Source organism: Pogona vitticeps, chromosome 9 (genome assembly GCF_051106095.1).
Source record: "Pogona vitticeps strain Pit_001003342236 chromosome 9, PviZW2.1, whole genome shotgun sequence".
NCBI classification, from domain to species: domain Eukaryota; kingdom Metazoa; phylum Chordata; class Lepidosauria; order Squamata; family Agamidae; genus Pogona; species Pogona vitticeps.
In genome coordinates this window covers 2,400,507-2,421,930 of record NC_135791.1, presented here as the reverse complement: position 1 = coordinate 2,421,930, position 21,424 = coordinate 2,400,507, and the positions used below count along the sequence as shown (strand labels likewise).

General features: G+C 46.0%; 1 protein-coding gene across 9 annotated transcripts in view; it reads right to left on the bottom strand.

Moving 5' to 3' along the window:
- ADGRB2 (adhesion G protein-coupled receptor B2) overlaps positions 1-21,424 on the bottom strand; it is a 143,371-nt gene that overhangs the window by 81,360 nt on the left and 40,587 nt on the right. For 8 of the 9 annotated variants that reach the window (XR_013538415.1, XM_072980381.2, XM_072980384.2 and 5 more), the window contains exon 3: positions 950-1,033. Coding sequence is in view for 8 of the 9 variants with exons in the window: in XM_072980381.2 (XP_072836482.2) it covers positions 950-1,033 (84 nt within the window). In the remaining variant the exon portion in view is untranslated. Of the gene's footprint in view, positions 1-949; positions 1,034-6,506; positions 6,526-21,424 lie in introns of those variants that run through there. The other variant, XM_072980387.2, reaches the window with a different exon arrangement.

The following is a 21,424-nucleotide window of genomic DNA, read 5'->3' as shown; positions in this document are numbered from 1 at the left end:
ACTGTAGCGCTCCTTCCTCCCAAGGCTTGGGGTCTTCCAAAGTTTTACCTGGAATTACTAAGGTTTTGTGTTTTGTTTTTGTTTCTTTTTAAAAAGGGAGGGAGTCCTTTGAAGCTGTACATTTAATTTTGCCTGGGCAGCACTTAGAGGGCCAAAGGGGTTGATGAGAAGATGATGCTCCCATGAGATATGGAAGCACCAGCATTTAAAGCCATTTTGGAGGTACTGGAGTGGCTATGAATCCCTGGACTTTTCTAGAAACAGAGATGCTGATATAAAATCCTACTCCATCAAGCCTGTCTGTTGACCCAGAGCTTCCCTGAAACTATCAGGTAATCTAGGAATGGGGATGAATTTCCCTAGCAAGAAGAAGGGTCCCTACAGCAATGCATGGTGTTTTGAAGCAGCTTGATCTGGAATGGAGGACTAAGACCCATTGGCTTTGCAAAAGAATTGCTCCCAGTAGAAAGAAAATGGCAACCTTTGGTTTATTAACACAGAAGAAAAACTGGTGCTGGAAAAAGACGGTCCTAGAAAATCTTGAGCTATTGGTTGTGTGGTTGGTGGAGTGTGGGAAAGGACCTTGGTTTTATGGTTGACAGGGACAGGCAAGTACCTTAATGACAAAATGTTCTAGAATTTTTGAAGCTCATTCTCCCCCAGGCATGATCTCCCCCCTTTTAAAAAAGCCCTGTACCTGGCAAGTGGTAAATATTTGGGGTCCCTGTTTCAAACCCCTTACAGAATGTCTTCGCCTACCTTGTAGGTGTTATTCTGCATGGATAAAATCCCATCCCAGGGCACTCAACCACCCCATCCTGTTGCATAAGAGTTAAGAAGCAAACACAAAAGACCAAGGGGCAAGCACATAACATCATTGAAGACAGGCTGGTAGGATGCTGTGCAGGCCATCAACATCTCCTCATCCTTCGCCGACTAAGGTTGTTACCTGTTTGAGCCATGTACACCCCCGGTTCATCTGCCGATCGTGGCCACTGGGTTTTCACCTTCTGATCCTCTTGCACACCATCACCTAAAAGACAGAATGAACCATGAGACCATCTGGGGAGACTCTGGCCCCGGTCAATGGGAAAAGCAGAAGGTGGGTCTCAGTTTGACAGACATATGACGTGGCAGCTGACTTGGTACTGTTATACAAAACATGCTTCTTGTATTGGCTGTGATTCCATAACAATACTCAACACGTGCCACCAGGTCAATTCTGACTTATAATGACTTTTTTAAAAGGTTTTTTCCAAGTAGAGAAGACTCAGAAGTGGTTTACCCTTCCCTTCTTCTGGGGCTGTTTTCAGATGGTGCAGCTGGCCCAAGGCCACCCAGGCTGGCTCTACTTCCAGTGGGGGAATCGAACTCCAAACCTCTAGCTCCACAGCTAGAACCCTTTGTTCTCAGAGTCTCAGAAGATTTTAAAAGAGAGAGAGAATTGCCTTTGTAAAGACTGTTCAGCCTAACAAAATTCTCTATTATCCCTGTTATTAATATATCAATTATATTACAGAGCACTGGGAATTTAAAATTTAAGCCAAGAGGATCCCTAAGAAGGTGCCAGGCTTGGGAAACATAAAACAATAGAAGCGTATGGAGTTAGCGTGAATGATGCTTTTCGTGTTTTCTTGATATAGATGTAACCTGCACTGGTACTGTAAGGTGATGAATAGGGCTATAAATTCAAATAGTAAATAAGTATTATTTCAGTGGTACACATTTAGGATTGGTTTCAGTAGAGGAGAAGGCCTGATGGATTGCATCAAAAGTGTGATGGATTGCAAAGCAAAATAGCATCACCCAACCATTCGCCAAGTATAAGCTTCTACATATAGCCAGCTCTCCCATGTATCTTAGACAAAGAACAAGGGAAGCGGTATAAACAGAAAATAGGTTTTCAAAGGATGGGGAAAGCAAGTAGAGATAAATTACAGAATCCTCACAGCCGGAGGAATCCTAAAGGAAAGTAACCCGCACTAGTCTTGTTTTGTGGGTCTAAGGATTGACCAGCCACATTTTCAGATGGAAGTGTAGCATCCAAAAGCACATTTAATAATATACTATATTTTTCCATGTATAAGACGCCCCCATGTGTAAGACGCCCCCCACTATTCTAATCCAAAATTAAGAAATCTAAGTGGGGATTAGCAAGTATAGGGGGAAAGGGATCAAAGCGCTGCAGGATCGCTTTGATCCCTGCTTTCCCCTCCACTTGTTTTTGTTCTCTCCTCCAACTTACTTCCGTGTATAAGACGACCCTCAATTTTTAGTCTAAAATTCATCAAAAATCGCTAATTCATCAATTTATATTCCCCTGATGAATAAGAATCAATGAACTTTCAATGATTTTTGATTCATCTCTTCATTGGGCTATAAAATGGCACCCCCAGGCACCCAGAGACACCAAAATCACAGAGAAGATTCCTCAGATTCTCCTCCAGAATCACTCCAAGTTTGGTGAAGATTTTCCTAAGCCAGCTGCTCAAGCGCACTTTCGAGGGGGAAACACTTTGTGGGTGTATAACTTGATCATCCAAACCCCAAATGTGATTCAACTTGCAGGACGTATAGAGGAGAATCAGAGAAAGCTTCTCTGTGATTTCATCATGTCAAAGTGCTTTGGGGGCCATTTTATGGGTCTTTAAAGACAAAATGAATTGACAAATGGATTCGTTGATTCGTCAGAAAAAACCCTGTAAATTTGTTATTTGTGATTCGTCAATCTTGATGAATCCTGCATTGAAATGAATCATATTTTTTTCCATTTCATGCCCCTCTCTAGTCTGTATATGGAGTGAGAATGGGCACATCTCTTCCTGCCCTACCTCTGACCCTCAGGTACTTTATTCCTACCCTGCACATCATGGGTTGATTTTTCTCATTCCACCACCGTGGACGTTTGCGGTTTTTCTGTTGTTTACAAGCCTTCCCCTGAAGGAAAAAGGAGGAGCAGAACCTCATTTATGTGTAGGGCAGTAGCCCAAAGATGAAGATCAGAGAGATTCTGAGGATGATGTTACTTCCTGAATACAAATGAAGGGCACAGCAAATGGTCAGGGGTGGCGCTGGGATTACTGGAGATAATAATTATCCATATTGTTCAGGGTTGGAGGGGATAAAAAATCCATCACTGCATTTATTATTTATTTTAACACATAGCAAACATGCTTTCTGTGGAAGGCTGATTCACATTCAGCTCCCATGTTGATATGGATTGACCTCATTTTCAGTTCTTGAACCAACGGCATGATCTTTGGGGTTTTTTCTGCTACTTCTCATTTTGCAAACCCGACCTTGAGTCGGAACCAACACAGATTGGGGGATGTGGCAGGAAAAAAAGCACCTACATTTCAACAAAACTGCATGTACCAAGGGACATGTCAAAATAAATGTTTTCAGAAGACGGTTGCCTTAGAGAAAACATACATTGAAACATGGACATAGGTACGAATATTCATGGAGATTTTAGTCTGCTTTTAGTTTATTTAGTCTATCTACAATCCTACAACTGCAGAGCTGGAAGCGACCCTATGGATCATCAGATCCAGCCCCTGTCAAGGAGGCACAGCGGGGAATCGAACTCCCAACATAAACCACTGAGCTATCCAACAGTTATCCTTATGCAAAGATGCATTGGCTATAGTGGACTTGAAAAAAGTGGGCATGTTTAGCCTTGAGACAAGAAGACCGAAGAGAGACAGGAGAGCACTTTTCAAAGATTTGAAAGGCTGTCAGGTCAGAGGAGGGGCAGGATCTGTTCTCCATCATCCTAGAGGGCAGGACATGTAAATAATGGGCTCAAGCTAATGGAAGCCAGATTTTGGCTGAATCTCAGGAAAAACTTCCTAACAGATAGAACAGTAGGACAATGGAATCCATTACCTCGGGGGGTAGTGAGCGCTCCAACGCTGGAGGCCTTCAAGAGAAAATTGGACAACCGTCCATCAGATCTACTTTAATTTGGATTCCTTCCTTGAGCAGGGGGTTGGATTAGATGGGTTTAGAAGCCCCTTCCAACTCCATTATTCTATGATACAACTGAAAGTGTCCTGTGCCGTATAACTTGCCTCCTGTTGTTTGTTAGAGATCTGCTGGAAGAAACAAATTGTTGGCTGGCAGAAGAGTCAGAAAAGGAAGGGAGAAGAGGCAGAGCGGAAGAGGATCAGACGTATGCCAGACTCCAGTTCAGAGATACAGTCACAAGGCTGGCCCAAAGTTAGTCCAATGGATGGGTCATCCTTAGTAACTTCCTACTTCCCTGGACCGAGAGGTGTTAGGGTTCAGCACAGGTACATCTGATCTAATGTCTGTTCAGTTGGTCCTCAGCCATCTTAACATGCTTATGTTCACTCTTTCAAAGGGTTCCTTGCTTTTTCTGGTGGGTAGAAAGGCAATCAAGGTTTTAAATCAATTAATCGATCTGTCAATCGATCAATAAAAACTCTTGCAGTAAGGGATAGGACAAATACATTTTGGGGGAAAGACATGAACTTTATTTTTAAGAACATATATAAATCCCTTTCCATTTATAAAGGAAAACAAGAAGAACAAAGAGATTCAGTAAGGGAAGTCATTGCAGGACATAATAAAGCCAATCAATAATAATAAAATGTAAAAGGCAGTAAAATATACCACTTAAGATAACTGTCAATAGAATTGGCCATTCTATTATTTAGGACAATGTTCAGAAGAATATATATTTCTTAAATGGTAGGCAAATCATAGATGGCACCATTAGAGTCCACTTGCTCTGCTGAGGATTATCATTCCATATGTTAAATGCCCATAGTGGAAAAATTGATTTCAAAGAGATATCATGTCTCCAGCACAGGAACTTGAAAAGGAACCACCTTAGTCCATGAGGTTTCTACCCTTTGCCCAGAGGGTTCTGCCCCAAATGAGTGTCTTTAAACTGCAAGGTATGCGCAGCCACACAGCAATCCAAAAGATTAGAATAACCCATCCCCTGCTTCTGAAAAACCAGTGCAGTAAAACAGCAGCCACTGTAGTTTTGTGTCTAGCTTTGCACCATTTGCATTAAAAAAGGCTCTCAAAATGTGAAAAATCTGGTCAATAGTACTAACAATTGCCTGACCAAAAAAGAAGGAAACAACTGGCTTTTTATTCCCACATAAAAATGATGTTGGAATTATAGGTCTCACCGACCTCATAGTCTCCTTCCTTGGTTTCTCATTGCTTGAGATTGTCTCCAGCCAGCTTCTGGATGTTTGAGACATGACAATTCAACAAGGTAGACCAAACATACTGCAGGAAAGACAGCTTCCCAAATAATCTCAACAGCAGCCTGAAAACATCCCGTTGTATAAAATGTATGAGGAGGCGCACATGTTGAGTAACTTGTGTGCATGTATCAGGAGAAAGAGGCGCAAAGTGCATGAGGCAAGGAATGAGAAGAAAAGGTAAATGTGAAGGAATACAGATGGATTTTCATAGCCCAGGTTGTAAAAGGCATCACAACAGTCTGACCCTGCGGTTATCCAAGGTTTCAAGGTTTCATACAAGCTGAAGCTGATGCCAAGCACTTTTGCCTAGGAATGCCGATCTTCCCATTATTATTTCTGTGCAGGCAAGAATAAAAAACACACAAAAGTTTGTGTTGTTTGTTTCCTTCCGGCTGAGAGCTTTTGTACATTTTTCGCCTCTCGGCCCTTTTTTGCACAAAATTCGTGGAAGTGCTTTTCTCGCCGAAACTTCCATTCCCTGCACCCTCCCCTTTCGTTATCTGCTCCATATACTTTGTGCAGAGGAGAAGGGGTTGGTGTTTTTTTTCAAATCTGAAAGAAAACACTTTGACAGAAAGCACACTCTCTGTCTGTCTGCATGCAAAGGCCACAATATTTGATTTGATTTTGCATACCTTGCGGCTAACAAAATGCTGCTCTTTTGGCTCTTGTGCAGGAGCACAGCATTTTGGCACGGTTCACCCTTTCTCCGGTGGGGTCTTACAGTATTTGGCAACAACACAGCCAGAAAGGAGAGCAGGATGAGGCTACAAGCTGCAGACATTTGCCCGTGGCTCTGAAATAATTACTGTACTTCCTATTATGAGCTTCTTGTAATTCCTAGATGGGACATAGCAGTTCCTTGCATTAAAAAAAATATCTTGAGAGAGAAGAAAATGTCTATGTGAGAGGGAGAGAGACAGACACAGAGAGAGAGATCCCAGGCATGTATTCCTTCTCATCTCCCAAAAGTTTTTTCAATAAGAAATATATAATAATTGTGTGCCATCAATTCCTTCCCAGAGTTTTCTACTCAGAAATGATTTACCCTTCCTTTCTCCTGGGGGTGCCCTGGGGCTGTGCAGCTTGCCCAAGGCTACACGGGCTGGCTCTTCTCCCAGAAAGCAATGTAGGGAATTGAATGCCTGTCCTGATCTTTCGCTCTTGAGTCAAGCGCCCAAATCCCCACTGCATAACCTGTATATAAATGTCTTCCAATGCACCCAAAGAAGTTCATTGTGACCCATAAAACCTTACCCAGCAACAGATCTGTCCAGCTCAAGTTGCTTTCTTTCTTCTCTGGGCTCCCCGGGACTGTGTAGTTTGCCCAAGGCTACACAGGCTGGCTCTACTCCCGGGAAGCACAAGTGGGGAATCAAAATTCCAACCTCTGGGTCTGCAGCCAGAGACTTAACTCACTGACATATCCAGCCAGCTCTTGATAAGAAAAGAAAGGGAAGATACATCCAACTTTTGCTCTCTTTCCTCAACAGGTAACTGGCACAGCATTCAAGTGGAGAACCCGGTTCATTTTCTAAATCCTCTCTGATCCAGCAGCACTTCCCCTCATCCACAGGGCTGTGAGCACATGCTGGCACATGCTCCCACTCCTTAATCTCCTCCCCGCCACCAACATGCACTTAACAGATTGCTACAGCGAGATGTCACAAATTTATGGCGCTGCTCACGAAAAATAACAAGAGATCTATCAAGGGCACTTTGCGTGAAATTAACAGGAATGTACGAGAGAGGTTGCCAAAGATGCACACTCAGCACCAAGGCGGCAAGGGAAGGAGGGAGCAAGAGAATAAAAATAATGAAGGGGGGGTTACTTGTTTTAAAGGCCATCTACTCTAGAGCAGTGGTTACCGGTCTTGGGTCTCCAGATGTTCTTGGACTTCAACCCCCAGAAATCCTGGCCAGCACAGCTCATGGTGAAGGCTTCTGGGAGTTGTAGTCCAAGAACACCTGGAAAGCTCAGCTTGGGGACCATTGCTTGAGTTGGTTCAGATGACCTTCCAAACCACTGTCTGGAGCAGAGGTCCCCGACCTTGGGCCTCCAGATGTTCTTAGACTACAACTCCCAGAAGCCCTTGCCACCACCTCTGCTGGTCAGGATTTCTGGGAGTTGAAGTCTAATAACATCTGGAGGCCCAAGGTTGGGGACCACTGGTCTGGAGGATCAGATGAACAAAACAACCCATGGTCTAGAACAGTGGCTCCCAATCCTGGCTCCCCAGATGTTCTTGGACTACAACTCCCAGAAATCCTGGCCAGCATAGCCGGTGGTGAAGGCTTCTGGGAGATGTAGTTCTTTGGCAACCCCAGGCTGTGAACCCCTGCTTTAGACTGTTTCCAAGACCGTTGCATAGCTAACACCATCCATTTATTTCTTAGCACCTGGTGCTGTTGGAGTCTCTTTTAGTTATTCAACGGTGCTTTATTTTTTATTTTTATTGGGATTTTAAATTGGATTTTACTTTCCTCTGTGTTTATGCCTACACTGCAAATAGCTCTGAATATCTTTAGTGGAAAAGCCATGATGAAACGCATTTGTTCGGAAATAAAAGCCACCCAGGCCTTTGGCCATTCAGGTGGGGGGAAAGCGGGGGGAAGAGAAAGCAAACCTATGGCAGTCCAACTAGGGTAGCCCCATGGGATCAAGGGGAATTTCCTAAATGATTCAGTGGGTCTACCGCTCAGATTTAAGTCTATAGATTTGAGGGGAGCTCTCCATCAAGGGACTCAGCTCACACCAATGGGATCAAATTTCATCCATGCAGCTTTGCATGTCCAAGGGCTTGTCTTCATGGTCTAGCCAGTCCATGGATGGGGTGGTCTTCTGCCCAACAACTCTTCACATGAACCACAACATCTTGCCTCCTGGGTAACGGAGCAGGACTTTCAGCCATAAACTGTGCCTCCATTAATGAACTCATAAAGTCTCCAGTGCGGAGAACAGGAAAAAGCTGCTTGTTGGTGGAAATTGCTACCAGCTCTAGGGAGGAAAAAATGCAGCTCCCAGCCTAAGGAAAGTTTTAATATCTCTGATGAAGTGCTATCCCCATGGAGTGGGAAGCTGCCACAAGATTCAGAGGGCAGCTTTATACACCCTACTTTGACATAAATCCCAACAAGTTCAGCCGATCTCCTTTCCACATAATAAGTGGATCCGTGCTATTCTAAGGGAGCTAAGGATCTCGTTAGTTCTATTTTTTGGTTCGTCATTAGGCCAATGGATGTTAACGGAGTCTCTTTCTTTGCAAAATATTAGCTAAAATTTATGAAAACGAGTAAGAAACATGGTACACCTTAAAATGCAAAGCTTGTGTCATCTGTAAAATGCATCCTTAAAAACAACAACAACAATTCAAGAATCCGCATCCTGAGAGACTGACCTTTATCCCGAGAAGCTGCATGAGTTATGATCACAGGCTAGCTGCCAAAGGCTGAGATGATTAAATGATCAAATACGTGAACCTTCAGCCTTTCTCACTTCTGCAGCCGCTGCTCGTGTTTTCCCCTCATGTTGTTCTTTCCACTCCATCTTTCTCCCCCTCAGATTCCTCTTTCCTCCAGTGCTCTGCAGCCCCACCTAACTCCCTTTCTCTAGGCAAGAACAGTCGCCCCAAACCCTCTTTCCTGGCCCTCTTTCCTTGCTTCCTGATTTTGCATGACAGAGACGGGGGTGGGTGGGCAGAGTGGTTACAGCTCCAGATTCAAATGTGGCAGATCCAAAACATATTCCCCCTCCAAGTCATCAAACCCAACTGAGCAATTACGGGCCAGTTATCTGTCTCATACAGGTCTCCCTCTCATATACAGTCCTGAGAATAAAGTGCAGCGCTTGGAGAGGAAAGATAAAATGGATTCTTGAAAACTCATATAAAAACTTCACTCAAGTCAGATCCTCCCCCAGATGGGTGTGGGTCAGTCTCTGACATTTTTGTATGACGCTAACCATGGCCTCTTCGCTTGGCACCCTCGGACAGTAACATTTGGTGTTCTCGTAGGAGAATGCCCACCGCATCTCTGCACGAGTCCCTGATCTCTCTCTGTCGTGACTCTGGAATACCAACGGGCACAAGAAGGGATGTTCCTCATTCTTTTGCCACCCATGAAAGGGAGTTTCTCAGGACACAATCAAAGCTTCCAGTTTTCTCTTGGACAACCATTATACTTGAGGTATCCCAAGATGGAAAAAAAGCTACCTGCTCCTTACCTGTGGATCAGAGTTACATCACAAACTCACTTTAAAAAGCAGCAAATAACTCCACTCTAGCAGTTTCCTGTCTGCCAGACCTTTGGTACCACCAAAAAATAATAATAATGATATTTTGGTGCACTACAAATAAAGATGGTAAAAGCCCTCCCTACACTTGTCTCAGTTAAGATCAAGCTAAATTAAGACCTAGATAGTTAGTAGAGCCTTTGATAGCTCATAGGCTACTCCTCTGCTTTTATTTATCTCCCTGGGTTATGAATGCCAATTTTATGCCGATATGGTTTCACAGAGAATAGTTTTATTGACTGTTATCCTGCCCTGTGCTCTGCTGATAAAAGAGAGGGCTAGAAATATATTTCACATAGATACAATCCGGGGGGGGGGGGGGGGAGGGACTTGGTCACAAGCCATACAGGGCAGTGGGGGCTCAGCTGTCTGTGTGATGGTGAGCCCGGGTTTTAGTCAGAACTTTTCCCCAAAGCTATTCATGTTGCTGAACCCCTTGGATTGGATGGATCCTTTAAAGCAGTGGTCCCCAACGTTGGGCCTCCAGATGTTCCTGGACTACAACTCCCAGAAGCCTTCACCACCACCTCTGCTGGCCAAGATTTCTGGGAGTGGAAGTCCAAGAACATCTGGAGGCCCAGGGTTGGGGACCACTGCTTTAAAGTTCAAACTAAAACCTGAAGTGGATTCACCCCCTGAGCCATTAGCCTCCCCTGAGGGAGAACATGACTTTGCACTGATTTAAAAAATTAAGTTGTTCGGCAAAATCCCCAACTATGAAACTCAAGGCCAGGCTCCTTGGAGAATGAATGGAAAGAAAATTCCCCCTGTCCCTCCCAGGCTCAGCCTAGCAATCTGCTGACTGCATTTCTGGCCTTCATCTCCTTTTTGATACAAGATGCGCCGTAATAGAATTACACTGTCCTGGCTTCTCCGGGCGGCTCGTAACGATAAAGACAGTAAAAGCAATGTGACGCTCATCTGCTACAGTAATGGGGTCCAGGATGTGTCATGTGTGATTGACGGAGGCAGAAATGTGCGGCAATGAAGGGGAAACAAGCCAGGGAGAAAGCACGCAGGGGGTGCAGGGAGGAACAGGGAGGGGAGAGGAAAGATCTATTTAGCCAGGGAGGTAGGAGACCAAAGCGAAGACATCATGCCAGGATCAGCAGCCTTGTTTCCAACCAAACCAGGCAAAGGCCCCAGCAAGGAAGAATGAAAACAAAACAGGAACCGCAACATTTTTAGCAGCCTCGGGTTGCTGTGCCCAAACAGACTCCGGGAACAGTTTCTTAGAGGTGCAGAACTCTAAGAAGGTTCAGGTTTGTAGCCAGACTGATGCTGTGGTTCGCGTTTTGGACTGGGATTTGGGAAACGTGGCATTGGTTTCCTATAATAATAATTTTTGCAGCCCGGGAAGTAGTAGTAGTCGTAACAACAAAAACCCGAGAACGGCAGGGCTGGAAGGGACCCCTAAGGATCATCCGGTCCAGCCCCTGTCAAGATGGCCCATGGGGGAATCAAACTCGTAACTGCAGGCTTCACAGCCAGAGAAATAAACCACTGAGGTATCCAGCAGTTCTAATAGTGTGCTGGAACTTAGTAACTGCATGCCATCAAGGGAATTCTAACTTCTCATCAAAATGGAAATTCTACCAAAGTACCATATATATGGTACTTTGGTAGAATATATATATATTTTTGAGCAAATGAAAAGTGCAGTTCCTCATCTTACCATGACAGGATGAGATGAACATGGGTTTACAGTCCTATGTTTCGGACTGAAACCCTTCACCGGCCGTATCTGGGCCAAGTGCAGGCATCTCATGCACCGAGGCTGAATATGGACAACAGGATCCATTCAGTTGGCCCTCATCCTATATCAGGCGTTAGTGACCTGTAGGCAGGCTAGTGTTCAGATTGTGGTTCCCACCCTTGGGTCTTCTGATGTTCTGGGTCTACAACTTCCAGAAATCTTGGCTGGCACAGGCCGCAGTGGAGGCGCCCGGGAATTTTAGTCCAAGAAGATCTGGGGACCCGAGGTTGGGAGCCACTGGTCTAGTAACTAGAGTTGGCTGCTGTGTTGTTGAGAGTCTCTCAATTAGTGTCTGAAAAGGGAGAGGGGGGGATCGGAACAGGAAACCAAGCGTGCCGTGCTTCCTGTTCACCACCTGTCATCATCCTGTGTGGAAAGTCAAGAGGTATTTCTTTGCATGAAAGAGGAGAGGAAACTGGAAAGAAAATGAGGAGCATTTTCATGCACGCAGCCCAGTTGTATCAGCAAGCTGCCGCACCGACTCTAATTAACTCCCTTGCCCTTCAGATCAGTCAATAGGCTTCCAAAGCCATCCCCTGCTTAGCCATCTGAGGCTGTGCCAGGTTTTCGGTTCCTTCTTCTTTTTGTTATTATTATTCTCATTATTATTGTTATTATTATTAGGCACATGAAGTGTTGTCGATAACAATCGCTCAATTACACCGAGAGGGGTTGTACAGCACTTGTTATTAACATCTCCCATCTGGCCACAGCAGGGGTTGCCTGCCTTCTGTGGCACACCGGCCCATGCGCATGCGTGGCGCAGGCTGGAGGGCAGGCGGCTGCTTCCTGCCCTGCAGACGGTCCCGCTGTTTGCCCAGCAGACGCTCTGTAGCAGAGAAGATCAGGCGGAAGCTGGCGAATGGCAAATACACTAATTGGTTTTATTGTTACCGATAAGCAGTAGCCTTAGGAAGGACTGGAAAAAGAGAGGCGGCCAGCTCCACAAAAATGTCGGCAGGCCATGTGAGATGGTGTGGTTGTGTCCTAGTGTAGCATTTCACATCATGGTTTCTGCTAAGTCATCACCATCATCATAGAACAGCAGAGCTGGAAGGGACCCTATGGATCATCTAGTCCAGCCCTGCCAAAGGAGGCACAGGGGGGAATCAAATTCCCAGCCTCTGGCTCCATAGCCAGAACTCTAAACCACTGACCTATCAGAAGGTTTATAGCCCCACTAAATGAGGCACTGTGCTTATGCTCTCAAGGCAGTCCCACCTTCTAGGTGAAAGAGATTTGGTAGCTAGATTGGTCAAAGAGTTTACGCTCCTATGCTTTTTTTTTCAGCTCAGCGAAGGGTTCAGAGAGCCACGTGCAAGCAGCGGTCAGAGATGCAAACAAGATGGATCAAAAACCCACAGCCCATTCTCCACTCCAAATACAGTAAAGGTCCAAGAACATAAGGACGAATGCTTATTTGTGGCTGACATTCACATAGTGTCTTTCCTGCAATGAAAGGTGGCATATATGGGTCTCCTTTTCTTCCTTTCTGTTCCTTACAACACCAACTGGGTGAGTGGTTCCAAGCTGAGAGAGAGGGACCAGCCCAGAGTCACCCGATGAATTTTGATGGCTCAGTGGGGTTTAAAAAAAACCTGAACCTTCCAGGTCCCTGTTCAGCACTTTGTCCATGAGATCATGCTGGCGCACACTAGAGAAACACCAGAAAGGGATAAGGCTTAAACTGATGGAAAGGGGATGGTTAGCACCACGGACAGCTGCAAAGGAGTCTAGGGTGGCCACCAAGACAATCTTGTTGAATTTGACTCTGAAATCGGCAGACAAGAAGGTAGCTCCTCCCCATCTTGTCTGAACTTTCTGAGGAGCATTGCTTTTATCTAAGAAGACTGAAGAAGCTCAAGCTTCTGAAACACAAGGTAAAACTTGGGATGGCTTGTATCTATCTTCCCTTGCTAATTCTCCACTGAACACCTAAGTAAGGCAACTCTATGTGCTACTCAAGTCCCACATTTTCTTGGAAACCTTTGACCACTTTGAGTCTGACCCTACAGTCAAAACAAAGCTTCAGCAGATGGAACCACTATCTTGACTTCTATTACCCCTCATTGACTTTACATTTGCTTTTTTGACCTCGCCATTCTCTTGGCCATCTCAACTGTAACCTCATTGGGGCAGAAACACAGTGTATTAATCTCCTTCCTGTTACAACAATGTGCATTCAAACTATTACAGTCTTACACGTTTGTAGTTGGGCATCTGCAGGAGCATTTTCTTTCCTGTTCCTTTCCAAAATATCAACATTCAGAGATGATTGTTGAAGCACACACCCCATCCCAACTGTGGCAACCCAACAGCCGTCAACCATCAGACTTGCAAGGGTTTTCCATTTGCGGCATTTCGTCCCTTCCCATCCGCCGCCTCAGCTGCACTGATCGCCTTGACACTTACTGGCTCCATAAAATGGGTCCAAATTTACTAACTTTCCTGGCTTACTCTATAATCTGTGCCTTGCTGCTTTACTTGCTGAAAGCATTCTCTCCCATTGCATGCAAGCATCGTTAAAAAAATAAATAAAATCCTTTCCACAATCTACCATGAGGAGGAAAAAAATAGCAGCTGCACATAAAGGGTTTTACTCTGTCTTGGAACAAAGTAATCTTTTCATTTTGGTCACTGAGGGAACAAGCCCAAGAGTCTTAGATCTAAAATAAGCCTTTTTTTCAATTGAGTATTTCCTTGTTCTGTTTACTCACTTTGTATGCAAAAGAATGGCATCATTTCAATCTGTTTCTCATATGTCTGGACATTTTCCCCCCTAAATGTGCCAATATATCATCTCTGTTTGTATAATATAAGATGATCCACCAAAACCATGATTAAGTCAACTTGGGATAGTTCTCTAGATTAAATCACAGAAGACCTATCTATTCTGAAGGAAATAAACCCTAAGTGCTCACTGGAAAGACAGATCCTGAAGCTGAGGCTCCAATGCTTTGGCCATCTCATGAGAAGAGAAGACTCCCTGGAGAAGACCCTGATGTTGGGAAAGTGTGAAGGCAAGAGGAGAAGGGGACGACAGAGGACGAGATCGCTGGACAGTGTCACTGAAGCGACCAACATGAATCTGACCCAACTCCAGGAGGCTGTGGAAGACAGGAGGGCCTGGCATGCTCTGGTCCATGGGGCCACGAAGGGTCGGACACAACTTAACGACTAAACAACAACAAGCTGTTTCAGAAAAAGAAGGTTTCATTCACCCGTTGACCTTTTGTCCCTCAAATCCGATCAATGACAAAGTCCCCCTGTTCTAACTACAGGATAGCTCAGTGGTTAAAGTCTCTGTGGAGCCAGAGTTCAGGCGTTTGAATCCCCCACTGGTCCTCCTTTACAAGAGCTGGACTTGACAATCTCTAAGTTCCTTTCCAGCTCTGCTGCTCTACGATGACGATGATGATGATTATGATTGCAAAGATGGAAATCCCATCCATTTTGCCAAAAATGCTCTCAGGCAGGTGGTGGTGGCAGAAAACGCAGCAAAAAAGGAGGGGGGTTGATAATAACCTCACCGCCGACCCTGTCTCCCTCTGAAATGGTACCATTTTGATTTCCCAGCCCAAAGCCTGCCTTACAGGGATGGGGCAAACTGGTTCCCCCACACAAGAGGCCTTATTACTTTTTTTAGCACAGTTCCTCTCAGCTCCTCCTCTCAGCTCCTGGGAAGCAGGCAAGACTAGAAGGTCCACTTGGCAGTCCAGGAACTTCTCCTGAGTCTAGACTCGAACTCAAGATCCGAAAGCTTTGCCCATGCTGTGCCCCTGTTTCCCCCCGCAACAAATGATCTATCACAAGCTCAGTCCTCTAAGACAGTCAACCACGCTCATCTTCCCCACCCCATAAAACCAAGCTGGGGGAAGAAAAAAAATATATCCTGCATCTCGTTTTTCTCTCCTCTCGAGTCACCCCCATAGAAGGCACTTCCCTCCAGCACGTGGGTTGCCATGGCTACCTAATAGGTTTCAACAGCCTCCATTTTAACCTCCTTGGCGGAGGGGCCTCCGTTGCAGAGGGCTGTGGCACGCAGGCCTTGGCGCGCCAGGCAGGAGAGGAGAGGGGGGCATGTGCCGGGGAGGGCATTGGAGAGAGAGAGGCGTTGGTTTCCTAAAGACCTCGCCAGTCACCCGGAGGACGAGGCCCGCCTCCCCCTCCGCATGGGCCCATGTTCGAGCGCATGGGAGGGCTGTCATCCCCGCAGGGGTCTGGAGAAGGGTTGCTCATGCGGCGAGAGAAGCCCTCTGTGTGCCAGGGAGCGACGCCCGGGCAGGGGAGAGAGAGCAGGGCATCTGCAGGCAAACCTAATCAATGGACCGGAAGAGTGGACAGAGATGGGGACCAGAGAGAAAGGCAGCTGGGAACCATCGTGGCGCGCAATTGCAGAAGGATGAACGCCAGGGAGAAGGTCAGCCCCGTGTGCCTGGAATTGCATCTTTGACAGCAGCCCAAACAGAGCGATGGTTTGGGACAGTGCCGAGGGAGCCGACGGCCATCAGTCACTTTCACAAAAGGAATATTCAACGCCCGTTCTCATGCTGTTTTTCGCACTCGTGTGCCCAGGCAATGTTAGCTGAGAATTGCCCAGAAGACAGAATCATGGCTATTTCCTGCAACCGACAGAACAAACCACAAAGGATAAAAAGTTTCCTTTATTACAGGTAAAGGCTGCTCTGTGAAATAAACTTCCATGTTACGTGAGCCAGGATCCGGCCCTCCTGACTTTTAGGAAACTACTAAAGATAGGACTTTATAAAGCAGCTTTCGAGGACACATCCCTTGCTCTTGGGGAACTTATCATTTTCCAATTTAGGGTGTGTTTATTTATTTAGTTATTATCTGTGCCTTATTTGTCTTATATTCACGTGCCACCTTTCTTTCATATTGCTAAAGGTGGGGCTCTCTGCCTCCCACTTAATCTCACAACAGTCCTAGGAGGTAGGCCAGCCCAAGAAAGCAATGAGTAGCCCAAAGGCATTCTATGAGTTTTACCTCCAAGTAGAGATTTGAACAAAGATTCCCCTGGACGTCTGATCCAACAGTCTAACCATGGCACCACACTACCTCTTTCTCCCTCTTCCGTGCTGCTTTTGGCTAGGGGGTGGGGGCTTTTCTCCAGAACTAGAAAAGGAGCCCTCAAGGTTAAGGGGGGGGTCACACACAAGCTCTTGACCCCAATAACCTACCATGCCTATTCTACTACTTGGGTGAGAGCTTCCGTGGCTTGTTAAATAACAAGGGTGGCAAGAATATGCTTGTAGTTAAAAGTTGGCACAGATGATTAAGGATCATGGGACTCATTCAATTTTTGAACTACAGGTCCCATTCCAGAAGCTATACCTGACAGACAACTCAGTTTGGCTCACCTGGGAGAAAGGCCTTAACCAAAAGACGCTAAGCCCTAGCTAGGCCTAGCTCTGCCCGAACTTCCTGTTCCTGTCCTGGTGCTAACTGGGACCCTTATTTCTCAGTGAGAAATCAGGAAGGTCTAGACCTAAGCAGACGGCATTAACCACTTCCAGTTGAGTCTTTTCTCCCAAGTGAGCAGAATTTAGACATGTCTGTCAGACAGAACTCTCAGACTGGACAGAGATGGGATTTGTAGTCCAAAAAAACCAAAACATCCCATTCCTAAAGGTGATGTATTTTTGAAGATATTGCAGCAACAATACCTTACAAAATTAGAGAGGAGCACGCAAAGAGTTGGGTTGTAACCTCAATTAGAGCCCAAATAACCATTCTTTAAAATAATTATGCTTATCATATCCATGGCATTATTTAATAAGCACTACTTAATTATCTCTGAAATCCTAACAACCCACCATGTGGGAAGGCAATTCTGTATTATGATCTTCATGTGGCAAAGAGGTGCCAAGGGAACTAAGAGGCGACAGCTCGCCCAAGAACATCTGGTGGGCAGCCCGGAGGAGATTTGAACCTGGGACTTCCAGGCTGGGATTCTACATTGGCGTCTATAACAGGAGTTGGCAAAATATCACTGTGGGTCACATCCAGCCCCACAAGAGCCCACAGCCTGTCCAAAACACCCAGAAGCCTTCACCAGTTAGCTGCACTGGCTAGGATTTCTGGAAGCTGTAGTCCAAGAACATCTGGGGACCCAAGGTTGGGAACCACTGCTTTAGGGAATGGAGGAAGTGGGGAAAATCACCACATTTTCACCCATTTTTCCTTCCTTCTTCTTTTTTTAGGCCTAGGATGAAAAAAAAATAGTAGACATCCTTGCTGCTGTGCTAAAACTGCCTCCTTCCAAGAAAGAAGGAAGAACAGAAATGGATGCCTGGAGAGGTAGAAGGTAGCACGGGTGTGTTGCGCCTGATAAGATAACAGATAGCTTTCGCTTTAGTGAGACCATTGAAAGATCAACACTACCCTGTGGGGATCTATTCTAGGATCCTTATATATTAAAAAAAACCCACCTGTTCTTCCCTGTTAAGGAGAAAGAGAAGAGGGAGTTTGAGCATCTATTCTCAGTCCTTCCAGAATGGAGGGCACACAATGATGGGCTCAAGAGACAGGAAGCCAGATTTAGGCTGAATATCCAGGGGTGGGGGATTCTTAACTGTTAGAGCAATATGACAGTGGAACCCATGACCTCGGGAGGCAGTGAGCGCTCCAATGCTGGAGGCCTTCAAGAGGAAATTGGACAATCCTCTGCCAGATATACATTGATCTGGATTCCTGCCTTAAGCAGGGGGTTGGCCTCATTAGCCTTAGAGGCCGCTTCCAACCCAACTATTCAATGATTCCAAGTTGTTGAGGAGTAGGCCCATTGAATCAATGGGGCTTTGGGGAGTCAACTCCTCCACTAATTCCATTGACTCAACAGGCCTGTTCCAGTTGCGACTTATAGCGCTGAGGTGAGTCGCCAGGGTTCCTGCCTTGAGCAGGGGAGTTGGCCTCGATGGTCTTAGAGGCCCCCTGCCAACTCCATGGTTCCGTGATTCTATGTTTCTCAATGGCTGGAGAGAGAGATGCTCGAGATGAGCCCAGCGTTGCATCATACCATGGTTCTAAAAGGAGGCGCACATTTTCTTTGCCCCTCGGGCTGCTTTTCCATCCTGCCCAAGCTGAGCTTGGCTCTTCTTCATACACACACACACATCCATCAGCTGCAATCTGGTGGATGTGTGCAGTCCCCCCCCATTCCTAGCCCTGTGTGTGATGACTCTGCAAATAACAAAGGGGGGTGGTGGAGGTGGAACGCATTACCCCCGTGACATCTCGGCTACACTAACGTTTTACGTCCAGGTGCCCGTGGGGTTTTAATTGAATGTCAAACATAATTTGAGGAAGGTAACGGAGAGTTCAAGCCACTGCCCTTCGAAAGCAATCCAGGGAGTGCAAATTATGATCCGCCACACTTTGCCGCAGCAGAAGGCTGGGGAGATTTCTTGCCGTCCCTGCGCAGCTTGGCAGAGGGGGGAGAGATAAAGGAGGAAGGGGAGGGAGCGGATGAGTGAGGGTCAAGGTTAGACAAGGAAGAGCCGACTACCGGCACATTTCAAACACAGCCTTGGGGTTGAGTAATAGACTTCCCTCCTTTTATTGGGTTATTCCTCCAAGGAGCTCAGATGGACCTTCTCTCCCCCTCCAACCGTAGACTTTTTTACTCGAAACTGTACAGGCCTTATTCAAAGTTCCATATTTATTTGGTGGACAGGATCCGACCGCTTGGAGGGCTAGCATTCCTGGCAAAGTCCACCACTGATTCACAACCTCCAAACATGAATTTGGAGTTGGCCCATGACCTTGCTCACATAGCCTTGCAGAATAGGTGAGACTCAGAGAAGGTGAATAGCATTTTTGGAAGCAAAAAATTTAATTTTTTGAAAAGGTTGAAAAAGAGGGTGCCTTATTTTTGGGCACTTCCTGAGAAGTCAGGGTTCTCTGGAAAAGACAACGATGCTGGGGAAGGAGAGAGGCAGCAGGAAAAGAGGAAGACCCAACAACACGAGATGGACAGACTCCCTCAAGGAAGCCTCAGGGTTGGATTTGCAAGATCTGAGCAGAGCGGTTGAGGACAGGATATTTTTTAGATCACTCACTCATAGGGTCACCATAAGTTGGAGGCAAATTGATGGCACACGACAACAGTACTGGTTAGGAATTCTGGGAGTTGTAGTCCACATGAATAAGGTCCCCAAGCTCAGAAACTAATTGGTCCACGCTCACTAAGTCATGGCCAAATGGGGCCTTTGGAACCCAGGTCTGTTTAAGCCAACCCTAACTCTTTAAGCGCCACACTAAACAGGCTGCATGGTGCTCTGGTAATGTATTGCATTGTCCCTTTCTTTAATCTCTTCCCCTCTCTTGATTCACTCTTCCCCTTTTACTCCTTGGCAGGTTCTTTGATATGATATGATATTGCAAAGCAGTCTGAAATTCCATGCAGGCAAAATCATCCATTTCCTGTCACACACCGTTGGTTCCACCTCCCCCTGGAAAAATAGGTATTTTTTGGTTCAATTATGTCCTTTCTCTCTTTGCGAGAAAATTCCAAATGGCTGGCCATAGCAACACACAAATATACAGTGGTGCCCCACATGATGACGATAATCCGTTCCAGGAAAATCGCTGTTTAGCGAAATTGTCGTCATGAGAAATCAGTTTCCCCATTGGAACGCATTGAAACCCGTTTAATGCGTTCCAATGGGGAAAATACCTTGTCGTCCAGCGAAGATCGCCCATAGGGAAGCCATTTTGCGAGTGCCGATCAGCTGTAAAAAATGGCTGCCCTGTGAAGCATGGGTCCGGAAAACACAGGGCAGCCATTCTGCGAAGCCGAAAAAATCGCCATCTTGCGAACAAACGGTTCGCGAAGCATGGACCTGATCGCCATCCAGTGAAAATCCCCCATTGGAATGACTGTTTTGCGCATTGCTATAGCGATCACAAAAAGTCATCGTAATGCAGGTTCGTCGTTCAGCGGGGTCGTCATCTTGTGAGGTACCACTGTATTTTAGAAGTCAAGCAAATTAAATCATTTCAGACAAGGCTTTTGTGTCGAAGCCATCCTGTTGACCTCATTGATGGACCATCTGTGAACATTAAGCCCCCTCATCGGCCAGGATGCTCTGGCACCACAGTAAAGGATGCTTATTTCTAAAGGCTAATGTGGCTTTCCATTGCTTCTGCACCACCACTGTCTGAAAGCAGGATGAGGCCTGGAGATAGCTAGAAGGAATTCAGGGCTATGCTCCTCTCTCAAGAAACAGGCCCAACCCTGGATTTCTCCCCCAAGGTCTTCACCTTCACCAGGGCAAAATCAGAACAGCAACAGAGCTGACCCATTTTTCCTGAGCAGGGCACGGGGTCTGCCCCAAAAGGGGTGATTGTTCTCAACGTCCTCCCAAAACTCAGACCGTGGTGGGTGCATACAAGAGGAAGATGGAGCCTGTGAACCGGAATCTCTGGTTTTGAGCTGACTCAGCAGAAAGGAGGGCATGTAGAGGAGGATCGGCCGATCATTAAGGTAATAAAGATAATGACTAGCAGCTTATAGGCAGTGTTGCCCCTGCAAGGGACTTCTGCAAGATAGTCATTACAGATGGCATTTTCCATTCGGGTGACACAGACTAACATTATTTTAAAAAGCTGCTGCTTGGATGTGTTCCTCCTGAAATTCTTGAAGAACATCTTCTCTAAGCTGCCCACTAGAGATACAAGAAAGAACCGGAGGGACTCAATGAGTCTGAGAAGGTGGTGTGGTAACCGAGGAGCAGAGAGAGAGGGATCCGAGTTTGGGGGAGGCGGGAGAACTATCTTTCTGGAGGAATCTGTATAGTAGTGCTGGACAGGATCCAAGCGTTCATTTCCAACGCACCCACTGGCCCAGGGAGAAATAGTTTTATTCTGCATTTGCCTCGTGCTATCATCTAACAAGCAAATGGCCTCATTCTGCCTGGTTAATAGTCTGGTGGGTCTAAATTGCAGCTCCTTTATATCCTGGCTTGGAATAACAGGCACCTGGGTTGTCACAGTCTAAGGTAATTTGCTGTGGGGGGAAAAAAGGGGTCATTTTGCTCGTAAATTGTTTTCTCCATCTCAAAACGGCAAGGACCTCTCTCTGCAGTTTCCTCTCCAATTTGCGCAGGA